The sequence below is a fragment of the Syngnathus typhle genome, linkage group LG7, assembly GCF_033458585.1.
Source record: "Syngnathus typhle isolate RoL2023-S1 ecotype Sweden linkage group LG7, RoL_Styp_1.0, whole genome shotgun sequence".
In the NCBI taxonomy this organism is placed as follows: domain Eukaryota; kingdom Metazoa; phylum Chordata; class Actinopteri; order Syngnathiformes; family Syngnathidae; genus Syngnathus; species Syngnathus typhle.
In genome coordinates this window covers 15,469,079-15,492,291 of record NC_083744.1, presented here as the reverse complement: position 1 = coordinate 15,492,291, position 23,213 = coordinate 15,469,079, and the positions used below count along the sequence as shown (strand labels likewise).

At 45.3% G+C, this 23,213-nt stretch overlaps 4 protein-coding genes and 1 long non-coding RNA gene across 6 annotated transcripts; 2 read left to right on the top strand and 3 right to left on the bottom strand.

The window, feature by feature from the left end:
• Positions 1–208: 208 nt before the first annotated feature.
• adm2b (adrenomedullin 2b) lies at positions 209–4,234 on the bottom strand. Its single transcript, XM_061282417.1, has 2 exons — positions 4,099–4,234; positions 209–1,517 (listed from the first exon to the last, which is right to left on the bottom strand). The coding sequence occupies exons 1-2, from the start codon at positions 4,203–4,205 to the stop codon at positions 1,169–1,171; spliced, it is 456 nt and encodes a 151-aa protein (XP_061138401.1). The 5' UTR covers positions 4,206–4,234; the 3' UTR covers positions 209–1,168.
• Positions 4,235–5,318: 1,084 nt separating this feature from the next.
• On the bottom strand, positions 5,319–8,623 carry LOC133156588 (MOB kinase activator 2). Its single transcript, XM_061282416.1, has 5 exons — positions 8,202–8,623; positions 6,751–6,890; positions 6,586–6,682; positions 6,270–6,394; positions 5,319–5,895 (listed from the first exon to the last, which is right to left on the bottom strand). Exons 1-5 carry the CDS (start codon positions 8,282–8,284, stop codon positions 5,639–5,641), a joined length of 702 nt encoding a protein of 233 aa, XP_061138400.1. The 5' UTR covers positions 8,285–8,623; the 3' UTR covers positions 5,319–5,638.
• LOC133156590 (uncharacterized) lies at positions 5,768–15,366 on the top strand. Its single transcript, XR_009714885.1, has 5 exons — positions 5,768–5,908; positions 7,511–7,652; positions 10,277–12,549; positions 14,898–15,171; positions 15,257–15,366. It is a non-coding gene; the product is annotated as an uncharacterized LOC133156590 (long non-coding RNA).
• On the bottom strand, positions 9,772–17,330 carry ppp6r2b (protein phosphatase 6, regulatory subunit 2b). 2 transcript variants are annotated; one of them, XM_061282413.1, is made up of 24 exons: positions 17,195–17,330; positions 17,018–17,116; positions 16,543–16,729; positions 16,338–16,475; positions 16,207–16,272; positions 15,897–16,009; positions 15,714–15,827; positions 15,501–15,621; positions 15,274–15,435; positions 15,004–15,210; positions 14,874–14,938; positions 14,692–14,807; positions 14,465–14,550; positions 14,326–14,403; positions 14,152–14,249; positions 14,003–14,060; positions 13,784–13,905; positions 13,548–13,708; positions 13,322–13,472; positions 12,626–12,693; positions 12,339–12,543; positions 11,947–11,970; positions 11,200–11,307; positions 9,772–10,864 (listed from the first exon to the last, which is right to left on the bottom strand). In XM_061282413.1, exons 1-24 carry the CDS (start codon positions 17,320–17,322, stop codon positions 10,831–10,833), a joined length of 2,709 nt encoding a protein of 902 aa, XP_061138397.1. In that variant the 5' UTR covers positions 17,323–17,330; the 3' UTR covers positions 9,772–10,830. The 2 variants fall into 2 exon arrangements, with proteins under 2 accessions (XP_061138397.1, XP_061138398.1); XM_061282414.1 differs by lacking the exon at positions 11,947–11,970.
• Positions 17,331–18,545: 1,215 nt separating this feature from the next.
• Positions 18,546–22,568, top strand: dnaja2b (DnaJ heat shock protein family (Hsp40) member A2b). The gene is made up of 9 exons (XM_061282415.1): positions 18,546–18,878; positions 19,620–19,679; positions 19,895–20,121; positions 20,226–20,306; positions 20,380–20,513; positions 20,597–20,793; positions 20,884–21,028; positions 21,119–21,246; positions 21,320–22,568. The coding sequence occupies exons 1-9, from the start codon at positions 18,801–18,803 to the stop codon at positions 21,509–21,511; spliced, it is 1,242 nt and encodes a 413-aa protein (XP_061138399.1). The 5' UTR covers positions 18,546–18,800; the 3' UTR covers positions 21,512–22,568.
• The last annotated feature ends 645 nt before the right edge of the window (positions 22,569–23,213 follow it).

Genomic DNA, 23,213 nt, shown 5'->3' with positions numbered 1-23,213 from the left:
TTAAAAATTAATGTGACTAATATAAGAATATAAGAAAGAGGCAATCTAGCATTTGACATATTTGATGCTTTGGACTTTCCTCTTGTGTGTCGGTAAACAAGGGTAATTTTCCCCATGTTTGTTCCTGATCATAAATATTGCTATTATCGCTCTAAAAACAATAACATTGCACCTCAAAGAAGATATCAACACACACACACACACACACGGGGGTTTACTGGCGTTTTATTGCACAATGCCAGCTGTCCCTCCCCCTCACCCCCTCTCCCAACACAGTTCACTTCAGGTAAACATCTCTCGTAACTTGTGCAGGCTACATTGCATAATTAAAAAAAAGAAGAAAAAATAATATCAAAGGCATATAATGTTAAGGCCAGGAAAATCAGTCCGTTCAGGCTTCCTTACACTAGCTGTGAAGAATGTAGATTGCATGGATAAATTGCCTTTCCATCTAAAATGCTCTTTGGATTGGTTGAAAGTGCACGAGTTGTTCTTTTGGCCGTTTGTGTTTTTTTTTTTGTGGTCGGGTTGTCCTTTGGTCTCCTCTTGAGGCACTTATTTATTAACAGTAGGATCAAAGGATAATGTCAAAAGTAAGCGTTACCTCCTCCAAGCAAAATAAACCATTTTGATCCTTGTTATTTAGTTTGTTGTCACATGGGGCAAGAAAGAATTATGATGCAGTTGGCTTCAAATGGGGACGATGGAAAAAGCTTGCCATGTGGCACTTGTCATGGTTAGTTATAGTTCAAGTTCTTTAAAAGCAACCAAAGTTCTTCCTACAGTTATAATTTTACAGAAAGTACTGTATTGTACATTAACACCAAAAAGTACACTTTCCAGCAATGTGGGGAAAATGGATAGTAAAGTGAACATTGCTGCCACCAACAGGGGTGAAGAAAGACAGCGCCACCTGTTGTTATCTTTAAAAACGTTTGTGCTCAAGGGCCTTGTTTGATATTTTAAAATAAACAAGTGGGCTATGCCATTTGTAAATGGGGTTAAAACTCAATAAACTGGTTTTATTATTTACAATTAATTAACAAAATGAGTTATGCTCGTTTGAATGTTTTCATAAATAACTTAAATAGCATTTCCTAAAAGTGGTTAAATGTACTGCGTGTAAAATGGTTTAACAATACTAATGCGAAATGTATCGGAAATAATGTCAGCCGTAGCTGTGAGGACTCCGAGGATTGATGGGGGAGGAGTCTTCCCTGCCGCTGCGTCCAATCAGCTGGTAGAGGCGATGGCTGAGGTTCTGCACCTGACAGGTGCCCAGGACGCAGCCTGCCCTCATCAGCTGCCCGCGGGTCCTCCGGGCGTAGGTGTGGCGACGCCCTCGGGACCGTCCCGGTGCGCCCGGCCACACTTCAAACCACTTAGATGGCGGCTTCTTTGTTATAAAGACCGGCCAGACAAAACGTCTCTCTGCCAGAGCGATGGCGTCGTCGAGGGCCGGGGCATAATCAGGCGTGGGCGGCATCATGGAAGGAGATGTCATGTGTTTGGAGGATCTGCAAAAAAAAAAAAAAAAAGTTGTTTTCTTTTTCGCGGTGCCGGAGGGCGACCACACAAACGCAAAATGTCACTAGTAAGTGTCTTGTGGAAAATCTTAAATTCAACATCATCAGTTTCACCCACTTACAATCGAGATGTATCATTTGAACAATATTGCTTTGATACCAATTACTACTTTCCTATTAGGCAAGCCACCAATCATTTTGTAGCATTTTAGGAAGTTACAGAAAGAGCACAAAAATAAGACTTTGTGTAATAACCGACAATGGGCGGGGTCTCACTGTAAGCGACCACGTCAACCATCGTCACGAGGCCTGTGCTCGTTTCATCAAATGTTAAGTACCCTCAAATCAAAACTTGCGGTCTATGCTGCTACGGCCGAGAATCCATTTTGCTAGTTAATCGGCGAAGGAATTCAATTGTTGCGCAAGAAGGGAGCAAAAAAAAAAAAAGCCACACTTCCTCTTAAGAGGGAATTGAAAGTGCTTTTCTTCTCACCCGCACCTCGCTGAGATCATCACAATAGCCTGAACCTTTTTTCTTTGCATTTTTGGATTTCACAAAGTCGTTTGCGAGGCTCAAAAAAATAGTGCGGCTTTCAAACAATCTGTTTCAGTACAGTTTGAGGAGTTGAGTACATTTCTGAATCGTTTAAAGGGGAAATGTAATGAAAAGTTGAAGCAGAGCTGCAGTGTTGTTGGATACGTGTTAGCTTAGCATTACATGTAAAACACGCTCAGTTGGTTGAGAAAATGTTTGTCAACATGGTATCGTGTCGCTTTTAATTACAGTGCAGATTCCAATTTAATGTCAAATTTTGAATTGTTTGTTTTGGTGTGAAAATAGCGCCAACCTGTTTGAAAGCTTTATCCTCTAAGAAATCCTGACTGGTATTCTGATCTTTCCTTTCTGGCTGCAAACTTTGGTACTTACCACCAAAATGCAACCACAAACAAAATTCAAGTGTTTTTCCCCATCATTAAAAAAAAAAGAAATCTCACTATTAACTGACTTTAATGATACCAATAAATCCCAAATAAATGTTTGGTCTTCTTTTGCAAATAGTGCTCTAAAGAAGAAACAAACTGTGCTTTCTTCAGGCTGTTTGGTAAATGTAAAACTCTCATATAAAAAAAAAAAAAAAAAGAAACATTGCATATTTAAACTAAATAACCCCCAAAGGTTCCTCATTTTCCTGGTAACACTCCATCCTCTGTCACGGTCCTTGATTACGAGAAGATACATCCATGTTTGACTTTTTTTTTTTTACTTTCAACTATACTTGTTGCTAGTGACGGTATTGTGCAAAATCCGTCACGCTCACTTCTATCCTCCACTTTCCCACCAGCTGCTGTTCTTTAGTGGACCCCCTACTGTGCAAACCTTTATGAAACTCATTTTTTTCTTCCTCCCTTACATAATAGTTTGAGAATAAGGTCTCACCTTGCAACATTCAAAAATAAAGCAGGAACAGATTTTTTAAAAGATGTAAATATGCTCCTTTTCAATAATTATTGCTCATCAATGACAAAAAGTAAGTTGGCGCCTACCTCATCTCACCAGGGGGCTTTTTTTTTTTTTTTATATTAATACTGCTAGACGGCCCCTCACAAAGCACATGTGTCCTTGTCCCAAATCCCGTTAAATCTCCCTCACCTCCGTCTCACCTCTGGGCTGCTGAAAGTAATGACCTCATTCCTCATGCTCCATTGCATTGCCTGAGAAACTATTGTTATTATTATTTTTACAATCTGTTGATTATATCCCAGTGGCCATCTTTGTTTACATTATAAGACAAGTACTTTAAATACCCTCTCATGTGAGCAACCATTGTCACGATCCACTTTAAATTGAAGAGGACAAAAAGTCAAATGCAAAATGAGATCAGTCGTAAGGAGCAGCTGTAGACCACAACTCACACCCAGACACTCACTCGAAGCAAAATGTTATTTATTTCTCGATTTATTCATTTAATTAATTAATACATAAAACATTGATTAAAAGTTCATCTAGATAAAAAGACAAATCACATTTGTAAAAACTTTGAAAATATATATATTTTTTAAAAAAGGACCGTCATATAAAGGCAAGTTCGTCTTTAAATTGCCTGATTATAAATGCTTATAAAATATATACTACTACTTCCTGTGCTATACTATTTAACTCATTTAGTTTTTGTAATACAGCTCCTGCTTTTTAGTTCATACATTAAACTACTATACTTAAAATTATCCAGAAAATAATTATGTTAAAAGATTTGTTTTGTTTCGTCACAAATATAAATGAGGCACAATTAGAGGAACAATGTTTGGGGTCCTCACTCACAACCCTGGTAGACGAGTACTGCGCAGGTAAAAAAAAGTCTTTACTCAAACTCTAATCAAAGAAAGTAGATTTAATATTAAAAGAACTAATAAAAGCTATTAAAACAAAACGATGTAATATTAGTTAGTTAATTTCGCTTTCACGTCGCAGCTAAGTGCGCATTTAATTGACCAAAACAAATGGTGTCTTATCGGCGTCATCGCTGCCTCTCAACCCCTTTTATGGCCAATTATAAGCAATGACCCGTCCTACCTGTGTCTGGCACTCTGGAGGTTATGGTTGAACACCGCTCGAGTCTGGATTTCCAGTGGCAGTAGACCGAAAACCAGGCACGTCCACGCCTGCAGCAGCGCGCACATGACGGTGCAACGGAGTCGCAAGAGCCGCTTTATCGCGCAGGAGCAAGGTTTGTTTAAAGCCTCAGATTGTGCGGGGGGGGGGGGAAATAGCAGAAACGATCCCCTGAGTGAGTTATACTTTAAGGAATGTCTTGAATTTAAACCTGTGTCGTCTTCTCAGTAGATGACAAGTGCTCTTTTGAGGGGGGAGCATTTGGCTTTCTTGCTTGGAAAGTCAGATTGAGGAGGGAACCAAGAGGAGGAGGAGGAGGAGGAAGGCGCACTGTGTCCTACAAAAATCCTTTAGATAACAAGATGACCACAACACCAGCGTCATAACTGTGCATTGAAAAACCACTACAAAATGAAAATATAGACTTTGGGGAATCAAGTAGTAGTTTAAAGAAACAAATATTCAAATTTTGGTTACAGCAGAGAATTGCCTCACCAGCGCTGCCACCAATCCCCAAGTTTAATGTCTTCAGGCCTCCAAACGTTCAGCGAAAGTGAAAATGACTCCTCATAAAAATGCCTGACCCATAAAATAGGAAGATTGGAGAATTGACCCCTATTTATTTATGAGAGTGACAAAAAAGTAGTTTCCCATTCAACGTTTTAGTAGTGAAAGGACGACGGGGGTGACAAGCTGAGACTGCGAAGCAGATTTACGAGGACGTCCTGTACTCGGTTCTTTCAGCTCTTAATTAAAGAGCTGAATTGCTGGCTGTCCGTGACTCAGCGCTTTGCAGCATTACACTCTTAAGCTCACTTTCCAATGTCGTGAGCCTCAACGGAGGCTGAACATGTGCCCCCAAAACCCATCGAGCAAAATATCCGAGCGGTGTTGGTCCTCTTCCGATTAATTGTATTTCGAAACAACCCTCCTCGGTCCTGGAGCATGTTTCTTCAGCTATTTGTAATTGTAATGGGGTCAATTAAGCCAATAGAAAATGGCTGTAGCATAGCATCACTTTGTGCACTTGTCTCATCTGTTGACAGCTATTCAGGATTTTACCAGCAGGCGTCGCTGTTCGTCCAACAATGAGTCAGTTTCCTACCACATTCCAAAAACATGCACGCTAGGTTCTCTTCGGTCTTGTTTGTGCTGCCTGTGATTGGCTGGTGACCCCAAAATACATCATATCATCTTTATTTTTCAGACAAGTGTTTCTGGCACAGGAATACATACAAAGTTACGTCGTTCCATACGTCATTCAGTGGAGGATATACTGTGTGTGTGTGTATCATGCAGTCTTGACAACATTATAACGTACTTCATGGCGGGTGTGCATGTTTAACACAATTGAATTGGGTTGTCACTTAAAGTCCAGTGAGTCTGTGTTTTTTTCTTTCAATTAAATAATGTCTTGGCTTTTTTTTAAACAAGATTTCAATCACAACTTTAACTATACACAACGAGAGCCTGATATTGTCGAGCGAAACTTTCCAAGTCATTATTTCTTGTCCTGTGTTCCTCCCTGCAATCCCAGAGCCGAGATAAGGTCCTGCAGCGGTTCAGTGTCCTCGGCGTCCAGCAAGGCGTGCTGCCGGCAGAAGAGCGTGAGGTGCGCAAAGAGCGTGTTGAGATGAGCGTGCAGGCCCAGCGCGTGCGTCTGCCGGAAGTGAGACCAGTAGATGTGGGCCAGAGTCCTGAACAGCAACAAAAACACCTTCTGCACCAGGAAGATGAAGCCGGTAGGGAAAACTGAGCCTGAAATTCAAAGGTGAGGGATTTTGAGGTGTTGAGGTTATCTCTTGGTTTGCTACCAAACAAAACTAGTGTCATAATGAGGAAATTGGCTCACTTGACACACTAAACTAATTACTCTGGAATCTGGGGCTGTTTAGCAATTATGATCTCTGCCCGCATGCTTAGCTCACATGACGTCAACAAAAAAAAGTTCTGTTTGTGATCTGTCTTTGATATTTCGTTCTGATCGGGACTTATAATGGGAGTTCTTTAAGAACCTGGAATCCACCCAAAATTCTGCTTTCAAAGCAAAAATAAGTGAGCCTCTGTTCAATCCCAAGCATGACTGGGCCAGATAGAAAACATTTTTTCAAAACTATCTTAAGGATCTTTACCTGCTTTTGTGGGGAACACGTCTTCATCTGTGAGAAGGTCCTGAATGTAGGACATGGCGTAGTCAAAGTAGAGAGGAGCAGAGCATTTCAGCTTCCTGCCATGATCATCAGTCCAAACATAAACTCTAAAAACAAGGATAGAGAGGGTAGTCAGTAAAGCATGCATGGAAGTGTCTATGTATGCAAAAAAAAAAATCTCTAAGGCTTCACTGAGCAACCCAGCAGTACACATAAAGCCCGCGTGACTTTTAAAGGTTCTTAAATAACAATATTATCCGACGGCTTCATTTCACGGCGTCGTGCACCATTAACTCACGTGTCGCCCGGTCCGCAGGCGGTCGGGCAGGTGGTGGGGGTGCAGAACTCGGACAGGGCGCTGGAGAACAGGTTTATGTGCTTGAAAAACGACACGGCTGCAAAGAGAGGGGCGAATGAAACGAGGCGTCGTCTTTAACCGGCGAAAAGCGGAAGAGTCACGGACTGTTGCTGGCCAACCACTCGGCTTTGTCCACGCCGGGCGGTAGCGACGCGAGCGCGCACATGTCCGTGTGGTTGATGTGCTGACATGCGTACTCCTGCTGGAGGTACGGACGCGTCTCCAGGATGTTGTTGTTGAGCCCCCTTTGAAGGACGATGGAGAAGTGACAAAGCGAGACATCAGTAGATGAGACATTTCACACTCGGTGGAGAACCACACATGCACCGTCTAATTGTTTTAAGCTCCATGTAAAAAAAATAAAAATAATAATATTTGCCAGACATGCTGGAAAAGAACGGTTTTATTATCTGATGAAGAAATGCTAAAGCGTCTGTAAAGGAGAACATCGTGAGTGACAAGAAGACAAAGTGCTGTTTGATTGCTGTCTAGGAGATGTCACAATGTCGGTTGACGGAATCGCTGGGATTCTTCGCCTTGGCTATGTCGCACGTTTGTGTTGCTAGGCTGAGTTTTTTTTTGTACATACTTTACATGATTTAATTTTTTTTTAGGACTGGTCCATTTGACAAGTACGACATAACGATGAATATTATCTTGAATTGACCTCAGAAAAGAAATTGTCTAAATATTTGAATCAAACTTATTCTGCTGGATGTATTTTTCTTTTTACTAAAAATAAACAAATAATCCATAGCTAGCAATATGTTATTATATTTTTTGATTTAACAGAGCAAATCCTGAATACAACTGCATATTTTAATATCTATCCATTCATTTTTTTTAATACCACTTGTCTTTTTAGAGTTGCTGGAGTCTTGAGTTGTGGGGAAAAAGAAAACCGGCATAAGGAGGAGAAACCATGTCAGGTCCACAGACCATGGGAATCAAACCCAGAATCTCAGTATTGCGAGGCAGATATGCTAACCACGCGCTGGATGCTTCAGGTAGGCCGTCCCTCTTCTTTCCATGCCCACTTGATATTTGATGCAAAAACAAAACAAACAAAAAAACTTGGCACTAAGCAGGACAAATGCGGGATGTCTGACTGTGAGGCAGATGTGCGAACCATTAGTCCAGCGGGCCTATTTCGGTACCCCTCAGTGGAAATTCCCCAAAAGAAAGCATGCTGCTCGCTAGAAGGAAATGGAGCGAACATCCTGTCCTGCCTTTAAGGCCTGGAGTTGTGGTCCGCACACAAAACGCACAACGGACCCACATCTTAGCGTGCGTATGCGTAAACACGGCGCGAGTGGAGGTGACGTCCGCACTGTTTACCTTTACCAGGCTGGAATCAACAGCAAAGAGCAAACATTTGCGGAGTCACTCGGGCACCCTGCTTTTGCCCCGCGCTACTCGTTTGCCGAAGGAATTCACTGATGCCATCGTGCAAATATGTGACGCGCTTATCTGGACGACATTCCTGCTTTGTTGTTGTTTTTTTTCCCTCAAACAATTGAAGCGGAGCATGAGAAAATGTCAAAAGAAAAACTCACACTTTGCCATCGCAGACGTCGGGAGGAGCTTTGCCGTCCGCTTTGGTGGTGGTGGTGGTGGGGTAACTATGGCAACCCCCCATGGCGGACAGCTAAGAGCAGAGCCGGCCCCTATTTTCCATCCCGAGCACGCCTATCGGCGCGCACATTTACGCACAACATATGGTGGCACAACTTATGGATCGGCACAGCTGGAAAACGTACAGCTCCTTTTTTTTTTTGACAACTTTGTTCGCCAAGCAGGGGGGGGGAAAGAAAAGATAGTCCCAGGAGTTGAAGATCGATTCCAGCTGTCCAACTCCAGCGGTGTCTTGTGCGAGCGTTGTGCAAGTGTGTGTGTGTGTGAGTGAGTAAGTGAGTGTGTCTTCTTTGTCTAGAGTCCCACGCCCCGCAAGCGCCGCCTCCTCAGCTCTGAGCGGACAGGCAGGTTTCTCCAACACTAGTTGAAATAGTCAGCGCAACTCCACCCCTTCCTCTTTCCGTAGTGTGTGTGTGTGTGTGTGTGTGTGTGTTTGTGTGTGCTCATGACAAAGTAAAAGGCCACTGGAAAAGAGATGAGGGACTAACCGCCCGAAGCCACAAAGTGTTGTTTGTGTAAAACTTCATCGGATGATGGCAGCGCGGTGGACTAGTGGTTCTGCAGGTCTTCCTCACAGTGCTGCAGTAGAAATGCAAGAAGTTGACAAAACATTTCAAATAGAGAATGGAACTAAAATGCAAAAATCAATGCGGGGAACCTGAAAAGCGGCAGCTCATTTCCATGAGACAGTACCGCCCCCCTCAAAACGGCCAATAGTGTAAACGACAAGGCCAATTCCCAACTGAGCGTGACCTCATTTTCCATTCCCAATTGATGGATAGCCCCTTGAAGAGAACAGCCATCTCATTTTCAAGGGGTTCGACGTACAACATAGAGCACATAAATAATCTATACAGCTATGACCACATGAAAACACCCATGACACAGTGCAACGTGAGACAATTCAAGCGAGTCCAGCAGACTCTGTCTTGGCAGTAGCCCAGCGGTAGACGGGGGGGTCAGTGGTCCACCCGCAATACGGGCTAATTTTAGCAAGGGCAGAAAAAGTATGTCAAGCGTGACACCTGGAAAGTACTTTAGATTATTTAAAAAAAAATAATAAATGTGGGCAGTTTGCAAGCACAGTGTCTCCTTACGCTTTTTTTTTTTTTAATTATTGAATTGTGGGGAAACACCACTGTTTGGATTTTAATGGCTGCCAAAAAATAGAGGCTGGAACTACTCAAGGGCTTTGGCAGAAAGCAAAACGGAATCTTAATGTGTGTATAGTAGATAACTTAAGCGCCACTTCACATTCTAATAGAGGCTTTGCAAAAAAAAAAAAAGTGCATGTGAATTAGATTCAAATCTACCCAAATCATTCTATTCATCTATTTTCCATGACGCCATTTTGGGTCGCGGGTGAGCCGGAGCCAGATGATGTTATGGATAATTAATTTAGTCTTCAATGAACCCAACGTGCGTGTTTTTAAAGTGCGGGAAAAGAACGACGGCTAAATAAACTCCACATTGGAGTAAACAAACAATACGCTGGGTACTAGCTGTTTTTATTTTGTCATTGACATCATATAAGTACCAACAAGATAATGCCTATGCAAAAAAAAAAATATCTCAGCTGATTAGCTAACGCGCTACAAAGTTGTTCGCGCAATATTATGGAAGACTACACAAGCACACACTCCTCTGGAATTGATGCTGGAATACCAAAAAAAAAAAAAAACATCATTATTGCCTCATTTCAACAACACACAAAACGCACGTTTACACACACATTACATTTTTCCATCTTTTGTTTCAAAAATAGATATGATTATATGTGTATATTATACATTGATATTACGTTTATTACCAAGAGTAGCCACAATCTAATACAGGAGCAAATATCACAATAAGTACACTGATAGGTTCTGAGGAGGAGGACGGGTATGAATGGCAGCATGCACTTACGTGTGTCTTTTTGGAGGATGTTTATTTACTTTATTTATAATACAGTGTGTGTGTGTGTGTGTTCCGGTGTGCTTTCTTTTTGGATCAGGCATACCTCTCCTCGGACCTGAGAGTAACCTCTGCACCTGGGACAGAGCTCACTCTCACACGCACGTTTTAAAGTAGAGCAGTGACTGACACGCATGATGCGCTATTTCGTAATATAAATAAATATTTGCCCGTCACCGTATCCTTGATATGTACTTTAACGTCCATGCACAGGACGCACTGATAGAACAACTTTTTTTTTCCCCCATGACCTTAAGATGGATATTAAGGATATGGATTAAATGCGCATACAGTTTAGTTGAAATTCTGACATGAAAAAAAAATAAAAATAGATTTGTGGTGTTTTTGTACTTTTCTTTTTCCAACAAGTCAAATGTTGCGAAACTCAGACCAGGCTCTGATTCATGCGCAAGATAAACCCACCGACTTTTTTCGTCTCGGGCCGATCATTAATGTGTAACCTCATTTGGCTGTTGGACGTGCAAGCGGGGACGAGCCGCCGGACTGACAAACATGGCCGCTAAGAGAAATCATAGAACAAAGAGCGAGGTTGCGCGTTGAAGGGCCCGTCGTCCATATTGGCGATGATGCCGGTTAGGCCGGTCCGTTGGCGGAGTTCTGCTTCTCTCTGTTCAACCAGCAAAGAAAAAGCACAGATTTGCAAATAGTTTCATCTTTCTCTCCCGTGAAAATAAACATTATGTGCATGCGTGACATTCCCGCATAGAGTGACCACGCCTTCGTTAAGTCTGTCGAATCTACACGTCGCAGATGCTCAAATGCCGCCGAGCTATTTGATGAAGAACCACCGCACCTAATACTTGCTTCCGAGTAAACAAAATACCGCCCAGCTGTTACGAGAAAATGCCTGGTTCTCTCTGTAGTTAAGTAAACAAAGGCCCCTCGAGCTCGTTGGAGGAAGTAGCTCCGCTACTGTGTGCTCAGTAAATAGACACTACTCACTGTGTGACAGCAGCCGGCTGCTGGCTAGGACTTGGGCAGTCTCCGTTTTTCCTTCCAGATTCCGCATCCCCCTCATGTCCTTTCCCTTCTGGTGTCTTCTCTGCGTGACTTCAAAACAACCCCCGCCCCCCCCCCCCAAAAAAAGAGAATGAGAATGCGCTCTCGGTAGAACCAAAATAAACCGCCGTTGTACATCCTGGTTAAAAGCTCACCTCCGTTACCTGCTGTTGACGGTGTCAAGCCCCGCCCCCCCCCACCACCACCACCCCAAACAAGGATCAAATTGTCCATGCTTGTATCGGGGGTAGTATTTGTTAGTAAATCGCGTGCTAATGCATTGGGTTGGATAGAAAATTGTTTTTTCTTCAGAGCATGCCTTGTGGTCAAATGGGCGGGGACCTTCTTTACTCACTCGCTTGCTGCGCAGGGAAGACACGAGCTGTTTAATAGGAAATGATGCACTGGATATGTCATTATTGCAAACATCTGCGGCCCAGGCCACAGACACGCCTTTTGCTATTTATGGATGTGTTAATGCCGGGACTGGTGTTGGGAATAGGGACGAGCTAAGCTCATGGTAAGGTTTTGCGGTAGGTTAGTGCAGTCCACGGATGAATGAGTCTTGATTGTCGCACGCGGCGTCCTAGTTCAAGGCAACAAGCAGAACACGCCTCTTCCCGTCTTTTGTTCCGAGCGCTATTTGCTTTCTCATACAAACTTCAGAAAATCATCACACGCTTCACATACCGTCGAGTGGCTGGTCGGAATACTCTGAGGGCGAGGGAGGGAGGGGGGGGGGACAGGTGGGAAGAGACAGGTGGGGTGATATCAGAACAGCAACAAAGAGAGGGAAAGCTTGGAGGGATAGATGAGGGACGGATGGACGGACGCTCTTAGTGAGCAGACAAACGGTCGATTGTAGAGCTAGCACTGGTTATGTGCAAGGAAAGAATGTTTTAAGAGGCCATGTGGAATGTGAAAGAAAAGTTTAAGATCGTACTAGAAATAAATATAGAAATAGTGATAAATCAAATCAAAAAAATAAATATTCTTACGCCACCCAGAATGATGACTTAGCGGGAAGTGTTGGGGGGAAAAAAAAAACGCCTGTTCCAGTTGGTAGCATTCAAGTCCCGTACCTGCTGAACACGGCACGCTCGTTCTTGGCGTCCACAGTCAGCCGGATGGTTTCCTTGCCGTCGCCCCTGTTGAGGGTCTCGGTGGTGGCCGCGCGGGCGGACCCCATTTTGTTCTCGTCTTCGTCGGTGTCGGAGCTGCTGGAGGAGGAGCTGTCCGACGCCACCAGGGGAGCTTTCCTCGTCCCGCATACGCTCCACACGCAGGCTGGAGGTAAGATAAAGTCCTCATTGATTCAACGGAGCCGTTCATTCTACTCTTTGTATTGTGAAAAAAAAAAAAATCTTACGATTCTGGCTTGGTTTGGCGCTAAGGTCCGAGGCCGCGGGGGAGCTGCATTGGGGGCCAGCTTCAGAACTAAGGAAATATAATAACATGTCAAAAACTTGAGACAGCGAGAGCACCGCAGACACAATGCAACCATTTTGAGAAGTCGGGTGAAAGCCCGAGCGGTCACATTCCTTGCATTCCCAGCTCTAAATTTAATTTCCTGACATGATCCAAACATTGAGCGGCTGACACCTTGGACGAGCGATACCTTCAGTGAACCCCGTTTATTGCAGGGTTCTAAACGCACGTGGTGAACATTTGGCGGAGATGTCGTTAATTATATTGAATAATTATTTGGTGGCTCGCAGTGAGGCCATTTTATTAAGTATACTGGAAAATCTGTCAAAATTATTGCTTAAAATATCGTGGGAAACAGAATTTTCTTGTTACCACGTCCACCCCCAGGTAAGCATTAATTCATTTGGATTGACTGTTCTGGATGAGACGCATCCGAGGGGGCTGAATGCACTTTGGTGTTTTTTCTTTTGGAATGTGGCCGCGGCCTTGTTGTTCCCCTCATAAACGCCACTAACTGCACGTTGCTAAAGTTTGACACTGGGTTTTACTTCCCCTTCAAATTGTGCGGTCGGTCAATGAGTGGAAACAAAAGTCTTGGACAATTTCCAGCTCAGATAGTGTTGCTCGGGCGGCTCACCAACAGAAAGGCTGGAAATCTGTAAACTTGGCCCAGCCCTTCTCCTCTGTTTTAGTAGCGGCGGGCTGCGGACTGTCCCAGGCTGCAAAGCCCATGCCTGCCGCCGGAGCTTTTGAGTTCACCTCCCCAAAGTCCGCAATCCAGCCCGAGTCTGAGGAACATTCGTCAAAAGCCATCAGTCCGAACCAAACAATGGCGTGATGATCATACCGTCGTTCTATCTCACCCGTTGCGGCGGCCTCTGTCTGACTGGAGAAAGGGTCCATGTCGTCTTTCAACTCCTCTCCTTCGTCCGAATCCGAGCTCGCCGCTTTGTCGGAAGTTGCCGACCTCTCGCACGCTCGGCCGGGCGGAGCTTGGCCTTGGGCTGCCTGCGACCCGCCGAACCTTCGTTGAGTAGATCAAATAAATGAGCGTCGGTACATCGCGACACACAATTGTGTCTACAAACGTGCGCAAAACCTGTTTCTTGACTTGGTTTGTGTTGCATAGTTGAATTCTTTATCCTCCCAGATGTCCTCTTCGTCATCGTCAAAGGCTTGTATCCTCTCCTTGGCGCAGGCGTCAAACGAAGCCGTATTGGTCTGTAAAAAAGGTTTGAAAACATAAATAATAACCCTTGACCATGTTTACTAATACAAAATAAATTGAAATTGAAAACACATTCCACTGTAAACTCACACTGTCTTGGCCCACGTCGATGTTGATATTTATCTCTGCGATTCGATTAAATGTCGCCCTGCAAAAAGAGAAGCATTCGCTTAGTCCCGCCAAGCATCAAAACGCACGCCCACTCTAGTACACACACACACACACACACACACACACACCCGATGCCGTCGTCGTGATCGGTGAACTCGTCATCGTTGAAACCAAACTGATCCACGAAATTTGCCGTCATCTGCTGAATTTGGTAATCTGAGAAAGCCTGAAGTGCAAATACAAATAGATTGTGTTTACAGAGCATCCCAGCGGACACTCGCTATTTGAACGTGTGTCGAAACCTGCTGGAGTGTCAGTTCTTTTGGGAAGGGGCTTTCCATGTCGTCTTCCGAGGAAGGCCGCGGATTACCGCTGCCGACCTGAAACGTAGCCGTGAGATTTCAAAGGCTCTGTTACGTAGATGGATGGCGAGATGTTTACCAGATCGATGGTGTTTCTCTTGTTGGTCTCTGAAAGTGTATCCGTTACAAAAGTCTCCCAGCGCCCTCTGCAGTCATCAGGTAGCTCTGCAGCCCAAAAAGGAAAACAAACCAATAGAATTAGACGGAGGGGCCAAAATAGTTGCAATATGCTAATTTGTGCCCAAGACGTATGTCGAAAATATTCATGTTTATCATTTCTAAATTAAATTAACGTCGATCACGCACCGCTGATGAGATTACTAATCTGGGTGTGAACCGGGCCTTTCTCCAGATTGTGAACAACCGTATTGGCGATCCTGGTCAGATGCCCCATGTAGCCTCTCCTCATTCCGCCTTCTGACCTGCAACAATGTCCAACCTTAGATCATCCCATTGTAAGCGGCGTTATCACCTCAATTAACACTTACTGGGTTTTATCGTTCTCTTCCCAGGCCAGGAGAATCCTCTGAACGAGGCGGCAATGCTGAAACAACTTTGCAAAGAGCAAATCCGGAGATCAGTCAAGAGAACGACATCAAGATTCCCTCAGATACCTACATGCGTCACCAATAATTGATGTGCAGAATCGTCGTGGGTCCCGAGGACGTCCGCCGAAGCCTGGTCCTGCTGAGGAGCCTTGACGTCTTGGGAGAGGAGTCCAGGCTGAAGTCTCATTTCGTGGGCACAGGGCCGCAAGATGGCCGCCACGCATAGCTCCACTTGCAGGTGCAGGAAGTTGTTCCACGTGTACTTGAAGAAGGAGTTCTGAAAGTGCGAATATTCGGTGAATGATGGTGCACGTCATGAAAAGGCGTGGCTTGGTCTCACCAAAAGCAGGTCCATTGTATTGAGGCGGCAGAGTTCCTGCGCGATGACCGCGTGGCTGGCCGAGCTGGTGTACAGCAGGGAGGCCACGAGTCGGGCCACGTGCAGCCGAGTGTTCCCCAAAGGTTCCTCCAGCACGCCCAAAGTCGTCAGCATCGGATTTCGCTAGATGAGGTAAACAGATGAGAGGCGGATCCTTCCAAATACGTTTATGCTTCTTATTTACGTACTTTGGGAGGCTCCAAAAGTAGCTGGTGGAAATGAAGCAAGTGTGGCTTAATGGCCAGAAGGATGCTGCTGTTAATGTTGTAACTTCTCTCAAAGCCCTGCGTGTCCATGACGCCATCCACGCTGGATGGAAAAAAAAAAAAAAGAACGGGATCTTGAAACGAAGCTCTTCCCGCTAGCGGAAAGGTTAATGAAAGCAAAGATTGGCCACTCACACAGGCCTCCTGATTTCCAACAGAGTGAGCAGCACCTGAATCCCGTTGATGATGCAGCTCTCGGTCCTGTCCCCTGAGAACATGTTCCTTAGCAGCCGCTCCACACACTCCTGCCTGCGGAACAGAGACGCGTGTCCCCTTTACGTATCCGAGGGCACAATCCGAAGCGTCCGCGCGACTTACGACTCGAGCACGGTCAGCAGCGGGTCGGGCTGTGACATCTCCTGAAGCTGATTGGCCTGGTCTCTGCTTAAACGGATGATGTCGCACAAAGTCTGAGATGCGTTGGACTGCCTCTTGATAGAAATGAGACACACCCAAGTGGCTTTTCAGAATGGTAGAAATAGAAGCTCCATAGTGGTGCCTTATGAGTATCATTCAAAGCAAAGATGAAATCAATTGGTTTCAATGTGTTGGATTTGTGCCTTTATGGGGCTCGGCCGGGACTCAGTTTTAGTCAAGGCTATTTATAGTTAACGGAAATGAACAAAACCTCGTCATCCATCTCCGGGTGAATGATTTCGATGAGTCTTTGGGCCAGCTTTTCTTCATTCAGCCACTGGGAACAATAAACACAAGATAATAGAATGTGAAATTGTCTGTCTGCGTTTCTTCGTCTCTCACAGTCAGAGTCTCCAGTCGAAGAGGGGGCGGCTCCACGCAGCTTATAAGTCGAAGCAGGACATCCATCATGGCCGACGTGTCGATGTGCTTCAGAACCAAAGCGAGGAATCCCTCCTTCCGCCGCAGGAAACTAATCACCTAAGCACAACAAAAACAACGTCATGAAGTCCCCTGCGCTTCTGCAAATGTGAGTTGTGGACTTAACCTGCTCAGTCTTTCGCGCAATGAGGTTCCCAATGGTCTTGCTGAAGAACGACGCCAGTAGGGGGTTGAGAGGGGCCGGTTGCTCCAGGAAGCCATACAAGGTTTCTAAGAGAGGATCCTCATTGCCCAGCTTGTCGTTGATCACACCCACGTCACTCGTCAACAGCTCGCATGCGATATTTGAATACCTGCAAATCAGAATAACACACACCCGGCTAGTTAACATCAAGAGCGAGCAAATGATTTGACTGACTCGGAAAGAATTTGTATATGTAACCATGCCAATAAAATAGCAGTGTACTTGCAAAAGCAACATGTCAAGCTAAAAGGGATGTTATTATAAAAATGTGACTTTTTGTTGCGTGTAAACTGATCATGGGAGTGATTGTCCACCTGTCATGTTTTAAAAAGCCTGAGTTAGATCGTTTTGGGAGATACCACTATATTTGACTTCCATCAGCATAAAGGGCACGTACTTGAATCGCTTGGTCTCCTCTATACCAGCAGGAGGCTCGGTGGTAATTTTGCGGACCAGCTCCTGCATGCACTGGTCCTGGCATAGAAACAGAAGGAGTCTACACGAGCCACAACGGAAAGGAAAGTCAAAGTCAGTTGAGTCAGCCAGACAGCGGAAGCCGCAGAGATACAATGACCTCCTGTTCTGAGCCTTGCACTCCTGCAGCACATCGTCCTCGTCCATGAGCTCGGTGAGCGTGACATCCTCCTTGTCCAGTAAAGCCTCCAGATGAGAAGCTGTGTGTAGGTCAAATTTCCAAAACATGGCTGACGTCAGGGGCGGCTGGAGCGCTTAACTGTATGGAGAGAATTTGTGATTGGTGCTCGAAAACAACACTGCGCGTCTTATTGAGACAGTAGACACTATATAAATAAATAAGATCATTTACTGTACATCCAAAATAAAGCCTAGCAACCTGCTTAATGAAGCGTTAATTACCATTCATTCAATGAACACCACTGCGGGTTTTTTGTGGTCTTTATCTCCCATTTAAGACACGTTCCCCAGTGAGTTCACACGAGTGGCGTTCATTTTATACCTTGAAGGAAAGATAAATATTTGACATATTAATACGACGACGCTATTTAAGCAGCAGCTAGCTAGCTGACCTCCTCGGTCAGCCTCCTCGGCTCTGCGTCATCACTTTCCACTTGACATTCTTGTATAATATACTTTCTTTCTTTTTTTTTATGACAATCTCGGCTTACCTTTCAGGTCATCGTCTAAGCTCGGGCTGTCAGGTCACCCGGAGCGGCCCATAGCGGGGCTCTCTTCCAGTTGTGGCGTATGTTAGCTTCACGCTAGCGGTGTCCTCATCTCACCATCCATCCACCGCGAGCGCGCTGCTCTGGGAGACGCTGTCGACCGCACTGACACCGGCCCCCAAATCAACTTCAACGGGCCGGCGACGACGACCGGTGGTGTCACCGATCAAAATGGCGGAGAAGATAAAACGTAGTCCATTAGTTCAGCTGTCCGTCAAGCCGTGTAACCATCAGCCTGATGACATTTTTTTTTTTCCCCGACGGAGGGGACGCGGTCAGCAGTTCCATCTCGAGAACGGGATTTTAAATCACAAGTACAGAGATTCACGTGACACTTCACACAAACACAAGGAATACTCTAGAAAGATTCGACACGGTATATTTTACAATTCCAATGCTTTATTTCCTTCCATTCGGTTTCTATAGATACTGTGGTGATGACTTTAGGGAGTGTCATTCAATGTTGAAAAGAAGACTTTAGGGATACGTGCAGGAAAACAATGTGGCTCTCGCACTAAAAATTGCAAATACGTAGGTTTAAATGAATACGTAGGTTTAAATGAGAGTTTGGTTGTGCATTTTGTACGTGTTTTTTTATTTTATTTTATTTTATTTGACCTGTTCTACAATTGAGCAGCTCGGTGCGTCTGTTTTAGAAATCAAACGTGGCCCTGCCCGCCCGTGGTGTACATTTGGTCTTCATACAAACAAGAGTTGCGCTCTGCAGTAGAGCGTCACAAAGAGCGTCATAGTACGCAACGCTAATAATAAAACCCGATTATGGCCCCGCGTGAAGTTCTAGACGTCCCCTCTGCCCGCCCCCTGGAAATGCGACTGCTTTGGTTTGGGGGCGTCTACGTCAAAGGGGGGGACTTTTCGTAGGAATCTGGCAACCCATGACGATCCCGGCCGGCTTAGCTTGTTTCCTTCCTCACTCATCTGAACGTCCGCAGAAGGTAGCCGCCGGCCCTGAGCATCATGTCGAAAGTCGTGGACACCAAGCTCTACGACATCCTCGGCGTCTCACCGTCGGCCTCAGAAAATGAACTAAAAAAGGTGAGGATGTTGCAAACGGACAACAGTGAAGCGGTGACGCTGGTCACTTTTAAAAATGGGCCTAAAAACTGCTTAGCCAACATGAGCTAGCTGGTTAGCTCGCTAGCTAGCTTGTTAACTCAGCGAAATGACTGTGAAACAAAGTACGTTCCTCGCTGTGACGGTGGGACACAGTTCTGTTTACTCTATGGAATATGTCACATTTAATTTGTACCCTGAAAAGATATTGCCTGCCGAGTGTTAAACGGGAACTAAAGACACCACGAGTGTCATAGCTCACCGGATATTAGACGATACATTTCAGGAAATAGTCGTCGCCATGGAGTAATTCTCACATTTTTTAAATGCCACACGAAGGAGTTCAGTTGTGTATGATTCTTCTATATCCGCTGTGTTTTGATGAAAATGTATAATGAAAATGTTAACGATTAATCTGGTCATGCCACTTAAAGACTGTTATACCTCTAATCCTAACATTGCAAATTCATAACAAGTGGTTATTTCATACTCTTGATATCGTACCATCAGAAGAATGGTTTATTTTTCCAAGTGGAGCTCGTGAGATGAAAACTCAAGATGGTTGGAGATGTCAAAAGCAGTGATGCTCCTGCTGGTGTCCTGATGTTTTTGACAGCCGGCCCACAAGTCGATGCTTTAGCATTTTTAGAAACAAAGCGTGACTTAAATAAACGCTCGGGTTAGTTCTTTCTTGTAGAATACTAACAATTTGGTTTATTACAGGCCTACCGTAAATTGGCTAAAGAGTATCATCCTGACAAGAACCCAGATGCTGGAGATAAGGTATGAAATGCTCAGTGGTGGTTAAAAGAAATAAAAACATGGTTTGGGACCAGATAGTTTTGTTTAAGGTGTGTCGGCGTTGAAATGTAAGAGCGACATTGTAACATCCCCACCTGCCCTAAAAGTGGAGAAAAAAAAGAAATACACTGTTGCATAATTACAATAAGATAATCTTCAACATGGGAGGTAATAATCCGTTTCATTTTGTCACCCAGTTTAAAGAGATCAGTTTTGCATATGAAGTACTGACCACCCCGGAGAAGAAAGAGCTCTATGACCGCTATGGAGAGCAGGGGCTACGCGAGGGCGGAGGTGGCGGGCCCGGAATGGACGATATCTTCTCCCACATATTTGGTGGAGGACTCTTCGGGTTCATGGGGGGACAGAGCAGAGGACGCAACGGAGGACGGAGACGAGGCGAAGACATGGTGCACCCTCTCAAGTAATCGACTTTTAATCAGGGACACATTCTGGAAAACGGGCTTTTCAGAATTGGGTCTATGACACATGTATACTGATAAATCTTTCTCTCCCTCCCCACCGTAGAGTTTCACTTGAAGACCTCTACAATGGTAAAACTACTAAACTCCAGCTGAGCAAGAATGTCCTTTGTGGTGCCTGCAATGGGTGAGTGTTTTTTTTTTTTTTTCTTTTCGTGTTACTGTAAGAGATGGCTGACAGTCTGCCATTTGCAATCCAGTCAGGGGGGCAAGGCGGGCGCAGTGCAAAAGTGTGTGGCATGCAGAGGACTGGGTATGAGGGTTGTGATTCGACAGCTGGCCCCTGGTATGGTCCAACAGGTGCAGTCGGTCTGTACAGACTGCAAAGGAGAGGGTAATGTGACTGGAAAAAGAGAATCACACAAATCTCATTTGCGGGATCAAAAAGGAATCATCTCAAATATGTTGTTTGTGCAGGCGAGGTCATCAGCGAGAAAGATCGCTGTAAAAAGTGTGAAGGTCATAAAGTGAGTAAGGAATCCAAGCTGCTCGAGGTGCACGTGGACAAAGGCATGAGACATGGACAGAAGATCACCTTCACCGGGGAAGCCGACCAAGCGCCCGGTGTGGAACCCGGAGACATTGTCCTGGTCCTACAGGAGAAAGAACATGATGTACGGAGAGAAAGGGGAAAAAAAAAAAGACAGTGATGTAGTCGTCAGTGAATCTGAGCCTCACTTCTTTGATCTTCTTCTCCGTGTCAGGAATTCCGCCGGGAAGCCAATGACCTTCACATGGTGCAGCGCATTGGCCTGGTCGAGGCTCTGTGCGGCTTCCAGATCACGCTCATGCATCTGGACGGACGGCAGCTGCTTGTCAAGTATGCGCCTGGCAAGGTCATAGAACCAGGTACTCGTGGCTACTTCTCGAAACGTCTTTTTAAATTGGTCTGGCTGTATTTGTGGATTTTTATTGTATCGTGCCGTGTCGCTGTCTCAGGCTGCATTCGCGTCGTTAAAGGAGAGGGAATGCCACAGTACAGAAACCCCTTTGAGAAGGGAGACCTCTACATCAAGTTTGACGTGCAGTTCCCTCAGAACAACTGGATCAGCCCCGAAAAGCTAAACGTGAGGTCCCGTCGGTCCCGCGTGTGCCTAAAAGCAACCGCCGCCCATAACCGATGGATAATTCCTCTTCTAGGAGCTGGAGTGCCTGCTGCCGGCCCGCGCCGAGGATCCCCTCATTTCCGCCGAGGCCGAAGAAGTGGAACTGACGGATTTCGACAGGACTCAAGGCTCGGGCGGTGGCGTCAGGAGGGAGGCCTACAACGACAGCTCCGACGAGGAGGCCGGCGGCCATCACGGCCCGGGGGTGCAGTGCGCGCACCAGTAGAAAAGACTCGGATGCGTGTTTACATGCGTCATTCCTCCAGCTCCACTGTTACCATGACGTTCAAGACCTGACACGCACATGCGCATTTCTCTCCAGATATATGGGGTCTCTCACACACGCACACACACACACACGTACATACACGCACATACACGCGCACCCTCTTCAGTTCAATGGTGCCCAAAAGAGATGCTGGAGTTCAAGTTGATTATTTTGTGTTTCATGGACAGTAGTGCTCAGCGAAGCCTCAGGCCAAAACTTGCCTCAGACAGTCAGCAGTCAGTCTATTAAAAAAAAAAAAAGAAAAAAAAAAAGACTATTGTCAACTAGTGTTACATGGTTTAGTGTGATCTATCACAAACACAAGCATGCTGCTTACTGTACTTGCTGATGACATACAACCCGGGTCCACACACACACACACACACTCGTGACATCACACAGACGTCAAGCCTGATGATTCCACACCGCCTCATCCTCAGCTACGATTTTCCAAAATGGTCCTTTGTGCTGTCACTGCTTAAAAAAAACAAAACAATGAAGTCCTGAGTTGTCGTACTTTGAAGTTTTATGTTCAAGTGTTTTCTCGTGAGCGCTCCACGTAATCCGTGGAGTCTCCGCGCGGGTTAACGCGGCGGCCCGTCAAGTCGGAGCTGCTTTGGAATGTGCCGGCTTTCCCGCCCGCCGCCTTGTTGGTGCTGTGTCATGTGAGCGGACGCTGTCACACTGTTGAATGTTTGCCAAGAAATCTCCCACGCCTGACTCGACAGCTCCCAACTCACTTCACATCGGCAAAAGAGCGTACATATAATTATTGCGTCAAAACAATATTCCGCCCCCGAAGCTTATTGACATCTTTTGTTGCGTGAACGAAACAGCGCCCTCTATCGTTCCAATCTTTTAGCGGCCAACTTTATTTTGAAAAGACTTTATGGCACTTGAGCGTGTACATTTGGCCACAGACTACCGGAAGTTGTTCTTGATTAAGTGGTATTAATGTCAATGCTTATGTTTGTTCAGATAATTAAACTGTATAATAAACAATCTGCAAGTCCAACATTGTTTGCAGAGCAAGAGTTTAATTTTCCAATCAGGCGCCTTCTCCTTTCATTGCAAGCCGTCGTCTTGGTCCGACCTCGCTTCAGTTCCTCTGCTTTGGAGATGCGCTGGAGCCAGAAGTTCCTTGAAACCAGCAGTGTTCCTTCAGAAAGAAACTCAAAATATAGACGCTTGCAAAAAATGGATCCTGAAATGTCATCAGACAGCCCGAGTTCCGTACCTTTTTCTCCTGGACTGCATAATAAAGGAGCGTTCCCTCCTGAGCTGCTCCAGTTGCTCTCTGACCAGCATTTTCTTCTCATTCTCATCCTGAAGGACAGTCAAGATGTTCATTTGCCATCTTTTGTAGCCTACCAGCATTTCCAATGACAACTTTACCTGCGCTACATCTTTACGAAGATGTCTCATCCTTTCTGTGTGCTTAGGCCCAAATAAATCCTCGTCCGCTTTCCTGCTCTGAATGATGGACAGACGTTCCTGCACCTGAAAGCAAGAAAGGTTCTCATCATCTTCATCATTCCACTCAGCACTTCCTGGTACCTTCAGCTGCTGTCTGTCTCTGTCCCTCTGCTGCCTCCTCTCCACCCGGCGGTGCACGTCCACCAACTTCCGCATGGTCTTCTCTCTCTCCAATGCAGAAACT

Excerpts from the sequence above, each read along its gene's own strand:
- adm2b (XM_061282417.1), bottom strand. The coding sequence starts at position 4,205 with ATGTGCGCGCTGCTGCAGGCGTGGACGTGCCTGGTTTTCGGTCTACTG. Across the intron at positions 1,518-4,098 it reads CTCCAGAGTGCCAGACACAG|ATCCTCCAAACACATGACAT; the intron begins GTAGGACGGGTC and ends TTTTTTTTGCAG.
- LOC133156588 (XM_061282416.1), bottom strand. The coding sequence starts at position 8,284 with ATGGGGGGTTGCCATAGTTACCCCACCACCACCACCACCAAAGCGGAC. Across the intron at positions 6,891-8,201 it reads GACGTCTGCGATGGCAAAGT|GGGGCTCAACAACAACATCC; the intron begins GTGAGTTTTTCT and ends CGTCCTTCAAAG. Across the intron at positions 6,395-6,585 it reads GCCTGCGGACCGGGCGACAC|AGTTTATGTTTGGACTGATG; the intron begins GTGAGTTAATGG and ends CCTTGTTTTTAG.
- ppp6r2b (XM_061282413.1), bottom strand. The coding sequence starts at position 17,322 with ATGTTTTGGAAATTTGACCTACACACAGCTTCTCATCTGGAGGCTTTA. Across the intron at positions 16,730-17,017 it reads GAGGAGACCAAGCGATTCAA|GTATTCAAATATCGCATGCG; the intron begins GTACGTGCCCTT and ends TCTGATTTGCAG. Across the intron at positions 12,694-13,321 it reads GATTTCCAGCCTTTCTGTTG|TTCTGAAGCTGGCCCCCAAT; the intron begins GTGAGCCGCCCG and ends ATATTTCCTTAG.
- dnaja2b (XM_061282415.1), top strand. The coding sequence starts at position 18,801 with ATGTCGAAAGTCGTGGACACCAAGCTCTACGACATCCTCGGCGTCTCA. Across the intron at positions 18,879-19,619 it reads CAGAAAATGAACTAAAAAAG|GCCTACCGTAAATTGGCTAA; the intron begins GTGAGGATGTTG and ends GGTTTATTACAG. Across the intron at positions 20,122-20,225 it reads GACATGGTGCACCCTCTCAA|AGTTTCACTTGAAGACCTCT; the intron begins GTAATCGACTTT and ends TCCCCACCGTAG.